Here is a 14,206-nt window from a genome sequence, read left to right on the forward strand (position 1 = left end):
CTATTATCATATCAGAGAATAACACATATTTCTGAGCTTTCATGGAAATGGTTTGGTAATCTAAGAGATAATTACATCATCATTTGGTGATGTTGAAACTTCTATTTCTTCATATATAATTAGGTTTGTATTAAATAAAAGAACTGGAATTGCACTTACCCACTATAAAGGCAGCATGTGACAATAACAGCAATTAGAGCTGCTGCACCAACAAAGCCAGCTATTGCCAGCACCCACAGCTGTATCCACGATGCTTCAGCCTTTGCAATAGGTGGAGCACATCTCTGCAATATAAAATAAATTGCTGCTGCAATTGCTCAATCAAATGCTGCCTTCTAGTTATTCAGTTATCTTTGTTATTTGCCACTGCATTTCCATACCAATGGTTCAAATGGCTCTGAGCACTATGGGACTTAACATCTGAGGTCATCAGTCACCTAGAACTTAGAACTACTTAAACCTAACTAACCTAAGGACATCTCACACATCCATGCCCGAGGCAGGATTCGAACCTGCGACAACAGCAGCAGCGCGGTTTCATACTGAAGCGCCTAGAACCATTCGGCCACAGCGGCCGGCTCCATATCAATGCGGCATTTAGTATATACAGGCCTAGGCTGAAGTTGAAGTGTGCACCCTACCAGGGTGAATTTTGTGAAAATAAACTTGCAAGAAAAGCACTCAAAAGCATTTTTTTAATGGAAAGGCTGAGCTGCAGCACTGGCAGCATCAGGGTGTCATTTCTCCTATTTCACTGAGTCAGAGGGTCACTCCTCTGGTTTGATTCAGATACCTGATGGCACCATGTGACTTTGCGGTCATGGATTTGTATCCAATTCCACAGCCGGCGCAGTTGTTGGCAAAGTTGCAGTAGGGAAGGGGGGCGAGGGAGGAGGGGTGGTCAGTATTTTTCCCACATCAACTTCTCAGACTTTACTAGTACTAAATACCCACTGTGGGCTTTACCAGTTTAATCATTTGCCTTTTGGAATCTCATTTGTGCTGGGAATTTATCAACAATGTTTGGAGCAGTTGATTCAGGACATTTCTTGTTCAATGAACTACCTTGGTGACATCTGGATTTCACGTTCTACACAAGAGGAGCATTTATTAAATACACAGACAGTTTTCCAGTGTCTTCTGAAGAATGGCCATTGTTGCAAGCTGATAAAAGTGCAGTTTTAGCTCCCCAGACTGCACACATCTGCCACCCTCTTAAGTGGCTTCATCCGGAGGACATTTAGTTTGTCTGGTCTGTGGATTTTCAACAGGATTTTCAGTCCCTCAAGATGTGTTTGTGCTCTGGTCACTGTTTGGCTTCTTTTATGCTGGCTAAACCTTTAGCCTGGGCCATTGACATGCCCCAATGTGGCACTAGTGTGGTTCTGTCCCACAGAATCCGGATGGGACCAAACAGCTCACTGCTTACATGTCAAAGACACTTTCCATAGTGCTGAGTAATTACTCACAGATGAGAATGAGGTGCTGGCTATTGTTTTTTGGAATTAAAAAGTTTCACATTTTCATGTATGGCGCAAGGTTCTTCCTCGTCACTAACCAAAAACAACTGGTTTCCTTACTTGGACCTCATTCCAAGCTCCTGCCCAATGACTGCAGAGCTGGGTCCTCTTTCTCAGTTTTACTGCTCCACAACTCAGCATAAAAATACTGATGTATTAAATTGGCTGCCAGTGGGGGCCGATGTAGAGTTCACATGTCAGGAGGTTCTTGTGCGCTCAAATCGGACAATACTTTGCAGCAAACCTTTTTGGATTTTCTATTGACAGCATGAGAGGTTGCAACAGCCATGGCCACCATCAATCACAACATCAAATGTCTGGGGTGACGTTGCAGAGCCTGTGCACAGAAGCAGACTGCACTGCCGTGCCAATTTTCTCCTTGGCCAGTCCCAGAGCACCCTTGGGGCAGGGTGCACATCAATTTTATGGGTGCATTTTTGGGTAGCATATAGCTGTTGGCAGTCGATGCCTTGTCTTGTTTCCTGTACATAGCCAAGCTATCATCCACTTCACTGGCTGTCACTGTTCACACATTGTTCATCACTTCTGCTATTGAGAGATTTCTCAGGAACCCTGTGTCTAATAAAGGTTGTTAATTTCTGTCACAGGAGTTTGAAGATTTTTGTGTTCCCAACTGTCATCCCAGCATCTGTTCATTGCCCCATTTCAGCCTGCCTCTAAGTATGTTGAAAACCCAAACAAAGAAATCCACGTCTGCCTCTTCCCATGACAATGCATTGTTCAATTTTCTGACTACATACAGGATGACACCTGTCAAATACGTGCATTCTGGCAGAATGCTTGCTTGAGCACCAGCTGTGAGGTCTCCTGGAGTTTTTGCACCCTGGTTCGCATGTCCTGGACCACCATGGCTTGCTGTGCTTTCCCCCCAGGGCTGCTGTTCATCCCCAGTCTTTAGGCCAGCAACAGTAAGATGTTCAAAAGTATTATTTTGTTCCTTCTTCATGCCTTTTTCACAAAACACAAACAGCATATAGATTCTCTATATGGCTTTCAAAAAAGGCCAAGTAAGAGCACTGCAGTTACACAGTTCTTTTATGAAGTATATTGCTGTTTGACCAGAGGATGCAAACTGAAGGTATATTTTTAGACCTGACCAAAGTATTTGACAAAGTAAGCTATAGCTTACACATCATAAAGGGGATCCACTTACGCATCTTATAGCAACATATTTATTGAATCATTAGCAGTGCACTAAACTGACATACAAATTAGATGAAAGAAGACATCAACATTCAATCCATCAGTGAAGCAGTAGTGCAAGGTATACCCCAGTGCTCAATTCTTGCTCTCTTTCCCTTCCTCATATTATATTAACGACACTGCACAACCTAATAACACACATATTATAAGCTATATAGGTGACACCCCAATCTTATTCTATGGTAGAGAACATAAGGAACTAGAATCTTTTGCTACTAGTGATGTAAAAGAATTAATGAAATACTTGAACACTGAGGCCCGAAGGTGAATATCACCAAATCTTAATTATTGGCATTTAAAACAGGCTGTTCTTACCACACCAGTGTAAATAATGTACATAATATCTTGGCAACAGAAACCGGCACTGTAAAACTCTAAGTGTGTATGCTGATGAAAATTAATTTTGCATGTGGAAAAGTCAACAGTGGCTTGCATCTGGTTAGCCAGCTCACCAATACAGCTCCTAGTCAAACATTAGAAATTCTTTATTGTTAAATAATTTACAGCATCCTTAGTTACAGGTTGAATTATTGTGCTGTGCAGCTGATGCCCACTTAATAAGGATATTGCTGTTACAGAAATGACCAACAAGACTTATACAGGGGACAGGCCATAGAGAAAGATGTCATGAAGTACTTGTGCATCACAAATAGTTAACTGTATGTGCTTTATACACATTTAAATTTCTTACATTTTTTGATTTATTCAACTGAAGTTATCACCTGCAGTATGTACATGAGCCCAACACCAGAACAAATTATTAATACTTTTGGAAAAGAACAAAATTAAAAATGATGGATAGAAACCCTTGCATCAATGGATTGATTTGGTTTACCAAACTACAAAATTATTTAAGAACATGTAAAGGACTGACTTTAACAATGAATTAAAATCTTTTCTAATAGTAAAATTTTTATATTCAATGAATGAATTCCAAGACACTGCTAGTGATATGAGCAGATCAGTCATAAAATAATAAATGTATAAAATAGATGTAAGATGCAACCATCTTTTGTAAATATAATTTGTCATATTTTTATGTCTGACATTCATAAAAAGCCATAATTGTGCTGGTTTCATGCAAAAAAATCTAAATAAATAAATAATAAATAAAAATCCGAGACAATCAGTGTGTAAACTTGGCTCTGACTCATATAACTGTCCATAATTTGAAAGGAGAATCTTCTAATGACTGAATTCCCTGTCAGGCACATTCTGGTGACTTACTCAGTAGCATAAAATGTCAACACATGGTAGTACCACTTTCAGAATGAAATAAAATTTTTATTCACTATAACTTCTCAATGACAGGAAGAAAAATAATTTAAAAACTGTAATGAAAAGTGTCTCCCTCTGGCAGTATTACAATGGAAGTGACTAAAATTGAGTCCTTAACTAAGAAAGATCAGCACTGAAAATCAAAAGTGTGCAAATCCATGTGTTCAGTCTGTCATATATTGTGGCATTATATGCAAAACAGCCTGAAGTTGTAGTTTTAATTTTTTAACTAGACACAACCTGCTTTGCTCTGGTGTGTGCTGTACATCATAAATTAAGGCACAAAAGATAAAGTTTCATAAATATGAGAATGTTTGGATGAAAGTATAATTACTGTGCATAATACAATAATGAAACAAGTAAACCATTGATTGTAAAATTTATACACTCAATGTCAGTACCCTGTCTCATAAATATAATTCGGGGACTATATAAATAGATATTTAGAGATATGTTTTGTATTCAGTGTAATTTATCTTTACTTACGGACTCAATTGTAGTCAAAGCATTAAGATTTTCTTGTAATCCTTTGTATGAAAACAAATACAAAGAACAGGACATTGTCAAGAACTGATGTAATAACCAAATCCCAAATTACATTAAAGGACTTGACAGGAAAACACAACAAACTGTTTTCTATATGGGAGTAATTACTGTTAACAGAAAAACTGGAGAATGGTTATAATGTAATGAATAAATAATATAAAAATATAGAAGTAAAAATAACAACTCACCAAATAGTAGAGGCATCAGGAGGTCAGGATTATGAGAATGAAGGATGTGTTGTGAGGACAACTCCCATCTATGTAGTTCAGAGAAGCCACTGTTGGGAATGAGGGTAGGCAGATCCAGTTGTCATGGGTTCTAAAGTAGCTATTTAGAACCTAGCATGTTGTGGTCAGTAACACATTCTGCCACTGAGTGGTCTGCTCTGTTCTTGGCCACAGTTGGGTAGTGTCCATTCAGTCAGGGGGCAGGTAGTTGGCGGTCATGCTCACATAAAATACTGTGCAAGAACTGCAGCATAACTGGTATATGACACAACTGCTTTCACAAGTGGCCCTGCCTCTGACAGAATAGTATAAGCCTCTGACTGGACAGAAGCAGGATGTGCTGGGTAGGTGTATTCGACAGATTTTGCACCTGGGTGTTCCACAAGGATCGAGCCCATGTGGCAAGAGTTTGGGACTGGGTGTGACATATGATGGACAAGGATATTGCATAGACGGTGGACAGCATAATACCATTTTAGGGAAGTGCTTGGGAAGGAGTGTGGATAGGATGTTCCTTATTTCCAGGCACAATGGTAAAAAGTAAGTGCTGTGTGCTGTGGTAGGTGTAATAAACAGATTTTGCAGATATGGCTCAGTTGTAGCCGCACAGGAGATAGGGAGGGAAGGTGAAAAGAAGGGTGGTATGGAGGGAGGGACCAGGAGTGGGGAAGGGAGGGAGGGGAAGAGGGAGGGGAAGGGGGAGGGAGGGAGGGAGGGGCAGAGAGAGAGAGAGAGAGAGAGAGAGAGAGAGAGAGAGAGAGAGAGAGAGAGAGAGAGAGAGAGGGGGGGGGGGGGGGGGGGGGGAGAGAGAGGCTCAACAAAGGATTTTTCCGAAAGGCAGCAAAATTTTCACTCCTGTTTATGTGCCAATCACAATGACTCAACACTTCCACTATTTGGTTTGTAGCTACCTCTACTTTTAAATTATTCAGTTCTGCCAGAACTTTCAATTGCCATATTACTCTCAAAAATTACAATGTCGAGGTGGTGCTTTGTCTGTCCTGCTATAAATATCTGCTAAACATCGTAATAACTGAAAATGAAAGTTAAGTTTACATTTTAAGTAACATCTATGACAGGTCATCATCTTTTCATGAAAGGAACAATATATCTACAGAGTAGTTGCTCATCTCACCTGTACTGCCTGAACTCCAAAGTCACTGTACACTTTATCAAGGTCAGAATTGCCAGAGTCTCGTAGTAATGACTCCATATCTTTTAGATCATAACTCTCTTTTCCCACTAATTGGAAGCAAGAACTGTAATCAGAAATATGAAATTTAGGAATAGCACTTAAAATATGACTTTTCTTATATCTGTTTCTTTAAGTCACAACAATGAAAAAACCTAGTTGAATAATACTTGATGATGACAATGATAGACTATTCAGCTAATATAACGTAAGATATAAGATTAACAATCACACATACATAAAATGTTAGGTTGCTGGAACCCTGGGTTGGGTAAGATCCCACACATACCATATGCTAATGATAAAAAGAAGTTGTTCATAACTGACTGACATGAAAGAAACGTCACTTACAGAGAACAGAAAAAGAAAGTGAGATAAATAAAACCTGTACCCAACAAAATAATAATGATTCTGGTGTAATCAACAGATGGTAAATTACAATTTATTATTCTGACTGCCAATATTCTACAGATTTCACGCACTATGGTGGATTGAAACTACATACAAGATAAAACCTGTACAGAAATATACAATTGTGAATAACTTTTCATTCTATTAGCAGGATGATTTACAGCCTATAAAATATACCTTGTACTGCCAAAATCCAGGCTTCCATCATCCTTGCTGTAGAACTGTGTATCATACACATTCAGACTGACTGGAAGCAAAAGAGCTTTTTCGACAGCTCGCTGGAACTCAGGTAGTAGTCGACGTATCACTGTAGGTGGCCGAGTGAAGACAAATCTCAGAAGATCGCGATCTCGAACTACAAATATCTGAAAAATAAAGTTTTCTCTTAAACTTTAAATGACAGTGTTGTTTGACTTCATTACTCATGTAATACATTCAGTTTTATACCTTCATTGAAACGCAGTACAACATACAGGAGATTCAAGATGATCATGTGCCTCTTATCTGACAGTGTGCGTGGCCAGTGAGAGTGTTTGTTTGTAAAGGCAATAGTAACTTTGAAATTAATTGAGATGCAGGATGATAAAATGGTATTTTTGTTTCTTGGTGTTTTGATTTCTTGTCAACTGTGGAGGGAGCAAGGGTTATGTTTTCTCTTCCATGCCTCATTTTCTTGGATATGCAAACACAATCTGTTTCCTTCCTAGTGTGCAATGCAATACAGTTGTATCACTATTACACGTCACACACTTTACTTGGTCAGGCTAAACTTAATTTTGTAAATATTATGAAAAATATCAATATTAGCAGTTTTCTGCCTGTTTTATGCCAGTTTTGCCTTGTTATGCTGTCAATTTTAATTTCTCATTGTGCTCAACTTAAAAGTAATCTCAAGAGAGGGTCATAAATAGTTATCTCAGTAGTTTGTGTCCACATACACTGTCAATGACATACAGCACTGAGTGTAGAGGAACTAAGATCAAAGACTAAGGCAATATTGAAAATATTCTTTCATGTCACTGCTTACTTCTATGTAACATAGACTGAAATTTACTGTTTGTAGATAGAAAAATAAGAAAGCTGTCTGCCCACCACAGTGTGGTTTTATGGCATTACTATTCCAAACTATAGTCAAAGTGTTGGTAGGAGACAAAATATAAAATCAAGTCAAGTGTTCATGAGACTAAAGAGCAAACAAATCCCTGTCTCTGGATTGCATTACAGTATGCATTTGTACTGTTTGTAACATAAGCTTAAAAAAGTTTTGAAAATGGAAAGTGGTCAAACTTTGTTATGAGCAAACTGTAGGTGATACTTTTTTTTTAAGATTCATAGACCAGCGTCAAAGGGCAATCTTATTTGGAGTCTGGAAGGACTGGAGCACTAACAGAAATCTGAAAATTTGATTCACCTTACTGAATCTGAAGGGCACTGATCTCGAGAAAATGCAATATACCTGCAAGATATGCTTTGTGCCAATTGTCTACAAACTGTGTTGAACTGTTAAAATATTTTGTGTACCTAAAATTGAAACTGACATATATAGGATCTATTAGATAAACTTTTATACATTTTGGGGGAGATTCTTCACACCAAACTGAGATGATAAGTCCCTAAAAAGACATGTAACAAATCCTTTTGTAATTAGTTCTCTACTCAGAAATCCATAACCAGTATTCAAAATAATTTCCACTGCCATCTGCTCATACATGTGCAGGCACTCTCTGAATTGCATACGATCACAGGAATTGCCAGTCCTTTCTGGTGTTGTAGGAGTCATACCCAAAACCTGTTATGAACTGGATTTATCTCTAATTTGAAAATAAGAAAAGAAGACAACTGTTGTACTCTTTCAAAAACTTTTGGATTGTGTAAAGTGGCTTTGCAGGATAACGTGACATACTTATAAAATACCTCTGTGTTATGAATGTCTACTGAATAAGCCAGTTGTTCTAGGTAGATTCTGAATAAAATCTTGTAATATGAGCTGGGAGAAGATACAGACCTACAAGACTGTCTCTTGCAACTCCTGCACACATATAATACTCATAACCCTCTGGTGGAGCGCATGTGTATAGAAGCAAACTGGTGTGTGTGTGTGTGTGTGTGTGTGTGTGTGTGTGCTACACCTGTGATCTGATCTGTGTTTCTGCAAAAGCAGAACTTACATATGGTCATAGCAATTGCCGATCCTTTCTGGTGTCATGGGAGTCTTGCCCAAACCCAAGTATGTTGTCTCTAATTTGAAAATAAGAAAAGAAAACAACAGGCAACACATGACACTAAGCAAAGACGAGTACACAAAGCATTTAGTGAGGGCTACCACATACTGTTTGCTGAGGTTGGTGTTCTTGTAAATGAGGTAGTTTAGGCCTGACATATATGTATGAATACTGCATTTGATTAGTTAAATTATGTGTGTCAGTCTCAGATCACATGAATGGTATCATTAGCAATTTTGACTCATTACCAAGTCATCATCAGATGATTTGAAAGAGCTACATATAACCTGTCAGGTGAAAAGTTCCCAAGAAGTGCTCACTCACTGAACTAAAGAAGAAATGTATAATTTAAAAAATTCAAAGTGGGGTCATTGTGTTTCCCTGATGCAGAATGCGTGCTCTGCATATGTATAATCTGTTTTTATTTGCAAGTCTAGTCTGTTTTAGTAGCATGTTGACAAATTTTGTATCAGTTGTTTGAAGTAGGAGATAAATGAAAGACAGGATCAGCAATATGGAATGTGTTGAGAGTGGGAAATATGTTTCACAAATATGTACTGACAAATGTTTGTTTGGATCTTTGTTTGTTACTTGTTCCACAGATCAAATTTCTAATAAAGTTATTGATGTTGAATGTTATCAACAAAACATATTTACATAAAGACAAAAAATTATATGGTGGCATGCTGGCTATTTATAGCTTTCATTTCTGTAAAAATGACTATTTCTACACAAGAATTCCTCTGTGGTATAGAAGGAGTTGGTAAGGAGAAACATATTTAATCTATATTTGAAAACACGCTATCTGTCAGACAATCAATTTCTATGACTTGATAGTCACACAGTTTTATAGCTGCATATTTCACCCCTTTATGTGCTAGAGATATATTCATTGTAGGGTAACACAGGTCACTTTTCCTCCTAGTGTTGCACTTGGGACTGCTTCTGTTAATCTCAAATTCAGGAGGGCTGTTGATAACAAATTTCATAACTGAATAATATACTGTGAGGCTGTGGTTAATATTCCCAACTACCTAAAAAGATGCCTGCAAGAGGTGAACTCCACAAACGATTCTAATTACTTCCTTTTGTTCTTTTTGCTTAAGCGAGGAGTTACCCTAGGATATTATCCCATAAAGCAACAATGAATGAAAATTTGTAAAATATTTTGATTTACTGACTTCTGTATCCCAAAAGCTGGCAGCTATTCTTATGGTAAAAGTAGCCAAACCTAAACAGTTTACCAGGTCTACTACATCATTTTTTCCTGTTTAAATGTTCATCTGTTCATCAGTATGCACAGCTAAGAACTTTCTACCTTGTTTATTATTTCTTGTTGGTACACTAGGTTAATAGGATATGGGAAACTTTTCTCCATTTATGCTTTATTGATCATTTTCAAAACAAAGCTTGTATCATCTACAAACAGGACTAATTCTGTTCCCTGATTAAAATAGAATGGCAGATCACTAACACACAGCAAGAACTGCAGTGGGCCAGTGATTGAACCCCACAGACTCCCAATCTAATTTCTTTCTGTGTGGATAATGTGGTATCTTTCTTTGTATTTCACGCCTCTCTTCTCCTCCCTGAAAAATAACCCAACAATCCTGGATTCTCTTTCTTAAATAAGAAAAAAATCAGGCATATGCTGAACTACATATTCCATAAAAACTTATCTCCCTTATTAGAATATTTTGCAGTCAAATGCTTTTCATAAGTCACAGAAGGTCTCAACAGCTGTTTCATAATGTTCTCAGTGAATGTATAAATAGCTGATTCAGCAGAGTGGTCCTTCTGAAACCTAGACTGTGATTAGCTAACCATCCAATTACAACACTTGTAGGTGACAAGCCTTGAAGACATTACCTTCTCAAAAAATTTAGAAAATCATGTAAGGGGTGAGAAATGGCACTAGTTATGGAGTCAATATTCTTGTAGGGAGGCCTAACAATGTCATATTTCAATATGTGAGGGAGAACACCTGAATTAATGATGCATTACATAAATGACGAAGAACATTACATATTACATTCAGCACCACAACTTTTTAGGTACTCATTGGGGATATTATCCACCCCACATGAACTATTGCGGACAGGCACAATTAAATTGCACACACCTTTTGTCAGAAAATGAAAGAGAAACACACATCATTCATTCACACAAGCAAATATACCCCATGCAAACATGATCAACAACTCCAGCAGCTCAGACCAGAATGCAACTTTCACGTGTAATGGAGGCAGCAATACGGAGGGGGCAGGAAAGGGGGATAGATAGCAGTGCACAGGTGGGGGGAGGAGGAACACTGTCTGGCACAGTGTGCAGGAACTAGACTGCCAACAGGCACAGTGTCAGGAGGTCATGGGACAGGGAGGTGGGGAAAATGAGTGAAAAGGAGAGGAGCAAAGGAAGACAGGTGGGTGCATTGGCAGAGGGGAGGAGATGATAGGACAGAAGGGATGGAAACTGTTGTGTAGAGGGTGTGGGAACACGGTAGTGTGATAGGTTGAGGCCAGAGTAACTATCCCCACACCATCCAGCAAACAGTTTCCTCTCCCTCTGTCCTATCGTCTCCTTCGCAATCTTGTCTCCCACCCTCTTTATTTGCAACCCTCTGTCTTTCTCCGCTCCTCTCCTTTTCATCCATTTTCCACCTCCTGCCCCACAACCTTCTGATGCTGTCCCTGTTGGCTGTCTAATCCCTACACACACTGCCAGACAGCACACCTCTCTCCCCCCACACGTACACTGCTATCCCTTTCCCTTCCCTACCCCCTCCAGATTGCTGCTTCCATTACACATGAAAGCTACATTCTGGTCAAAGCTGCCAGAACTGGCACTCATATGTGCTTGAGGTATGCTTGCTTGCGTTTGTTTCTCTTTCTTTTTTTGATGAAAGCTGTAGCTGAAGGCTTATTTGTGCCGTCTGCACCTCAATGTGTCATCACTAAGGTAAGTAGCACACTATCCTTTTGAACCTTGTTAATATTCCAACCTGGAGTTTCCACTGTTTAAATTAACAACTTTTTTGTTTTTAACCTCCTTTATATTCTGATGAAGCAAGTTGGTTTTGCCTCTCTCTATGCTTTTATAAGAGGAACTGGCAGTATCTATCCAGTCATTTTCTTTATACTGTCTGTCTGAGTTTGACCTAAAGTTGGTGGCTCATCTAACTCCAATAACAATGGGGAAAATGGTGCAAGTGTAGAAAGAAACAAATCTCTCCCTGCAATTTCTATACATGAAAGGCAATGTCCTGACTGACTGGTTGACTCACCATCACCCAGTCCAAACCATTCAGGATAGAAACTTGAAATCTGGAGAAGGAATGGATATTATTTTAAGAAGGGATTGTCATTTAAGACCAGACTTATTGAAACTGCAACACTAAGGGAATGAAATGGAGAATGAAAATTTCTTTAAAAAAAGTTTATATTAAGGCAATTTTGAAGCTAGACCTGCAAAAAGTTGGTATTTGCTTTCTCGGTCACAAATAAAGAAACACATGGTATAGCATTTTTGGATATTTAACTCTATTGGGGTGAAAGAGAGGTGAAAGCTTTTTTAGAAAACATATCATTATTAAAGAAAGAACTACTAGAGTAGTTTTAAAGCTACATATACGAACATTGGTATTTGACTTCTCAGTTACAAATAAAAAATATGTGTTTCAGTGTTTTAAGAAACTGAACTTCTAAGGGAGTGAAACAGGGGGATGAGATTTTTTATGAAAATATTTTATTATGAAAGCATTTTCAAAGCTAAATCTATGAACATTTAAATTTTGCTTCTCAGTTAGAAATAAGAAAACATATGTTTAACTGTTTTTGGAAATTCAACCCATATGAGGGTGAAATAGGGGATAAAAGTTTTTATGGAAATATCTCATTGCGCAAGCATTTTTCAAGCTAAATCTATGAAATTTGTATTCTATTAGAAATAAAACATACATGTAACCATTTTTGAAATTCAACTCCTAAGAGGAGGAGGTGAAATTTTTCATTGTGAAAGAATTTTTAAAGCTAAATCTATGAAGACTGGTGTTTGGCTTCTTGGTCAGAGATGAAAAAAATACTTCTATCACTGTTTTTCAAAAGTCAACCACAAAGGGGAAGAAATAGGGCAGACTGATTCACTGACTCTCACACAGCCCAAACCACTGAGGATAGAAACTCGAAGTTAGGCGAGGGGGTGGATCTTATATTGTAGGCATTGTTAAGAAGGAATTGTCCAAAATTCCACTCCTAAGAGGGTGAAATAGGAGATGCAAGGCTTTTTGAAAGTATGTTGCTGTTAAGGTATTTTGCAGCATGAGCTATGAAAGCTGGTATTTGGTTTCTCAGTCAGCAAATAAAAAATAGGTGTTTTAGCTTTTTTTGAAATTCAACCAGTAAGGGCAGTAAAATAATGGGTGAAAGTTTTTTTGAAAATAAGTAATTACTAAAAAACTACTAACGGATTTGTAAGGCTACATCTATGACAACTGGTATTTGACTTCTCAGTTAAAAATAAAAAAATACATGTTTCAGTGTTTCTGGAAATTCAACCTCTAAGAGAGTGCAACAGGGCATGAATATTTCATTACATTAAAAAAATTTTAAAGCTAAATTTATGAAACCTGGTATTTCACTTGTAGGTGGAATATGAAGCAATATTTGTTAGGTGATGAAAGTTGCTATGGAAAATTTCCACAAGAATTTAAAAGACATGATTAACAAAAACTTTGGACCCCAACTACGAGAACTGCTTTTTGGTCAAAAGTACATTCAGAAAAGACCATGCTTATATCTCCTTAATTGGCATGAAATGCTTAGAACGTGCTACAATTTGTGAACAACAGAAAAATTTGGTTAAATGAAACCAAAAAAATCTCTGCAGCCCATACAGTCTACATGAGCAAAGCAGTGGCACTAAGCTAACACCAGACTAAATAATGCATGAACAATTTTTTAGACTTGTTACAAAGGTAGCAGTTTATTTATTATGGTTATACTGTTACCATGAGATTAGAGTGTGAGCAAGTTGTTACACAAAAACATGGATCCATGGTCCACTGATCATTCTCTAGTCTGAACAAGAGCAAAATTTGTGATTTTTCTAAATTATTTGCACTTCTGTTGTGCCTAGTGTGCAGTTCAGTGTTTTCTCATGTAAATACAAAGCAGATACTAGATTACAAATAGCAGCTACTTAGTATAACGGGAGAAGCAGGATCTATTTCCAAGGCTGTACTGCTTCGCTAATTTTTCTGTATTTATTTTAGTATGAGTAAGCACAAACATTATCATCTTTTTCTTCCTGTGTCTCCACAGGGTCATCACTTATGTTGAATTTGGCAGTGTTAGTGGTAATGCATAGCTGGATGCCCTTCCTGACACCATCACATCTCCCCAGGAAGTAATTTGTGTGCCTCATCTGTCTGCATCTAGTGTTATCTTATGTGCAAGTGTAAGAACATTTTCTAATGTTTGCAACTTGTTTAGCTGAGGCAGACTGTGGAAACCACGCTGGTATTTACCCAGTTGGATATAGAAAATTGCCTAAAAACCACATCCAAACTAGCCAGCACAACAGTTTTCA

At 37.9% G+C, this 14,206-nt stretch overlaps 1 protein-coding gene across 1 annotated transcript in view; it reads right to left on the minus strand.

The window, feature by feature from the left end:
* LOC124544672 (cadherin-23) overlaps positions 1–14,206 on the minus strand; it is a 401,035-nt gene that overhangs the window by 13,130 nt on the left and 373,699 nt on the right. Inside the window, exons 27-29 of the mRNA XM_047123296.1 lie at positions 6,576–6,763; positions 5,931–6,054; positions 160–284 (exon numbers count right to left, since the gene is read on the minus strand). Of these exons, the coding sequence (XP_046979252.1) occupies positions 160–284; positions 5,931–6,054; positions 6,576–6,763 (437 nt within the window). The remainder of the gene's footprint in view (positions 1–159; positions 285–5,930; positions 6,055–6,575; positions 6,764–14,206) is intronic.

Source organism: Schistocerca americana, chromosome 8, assembly GCF_021461395.2.
Source record: "Schistocerca americana isolate TAMUIC-IGC-003095 chromosome 8, iqSchAmer2.1, whole genome shotgun sequence".
In the NCBI taxonomy this organism is placed as follows: Eukaryota; Metazoa; Arthropoda; class Insecta; order Orthoptera; family Acrididae; genus Schistocerca; species Schistocerca americana.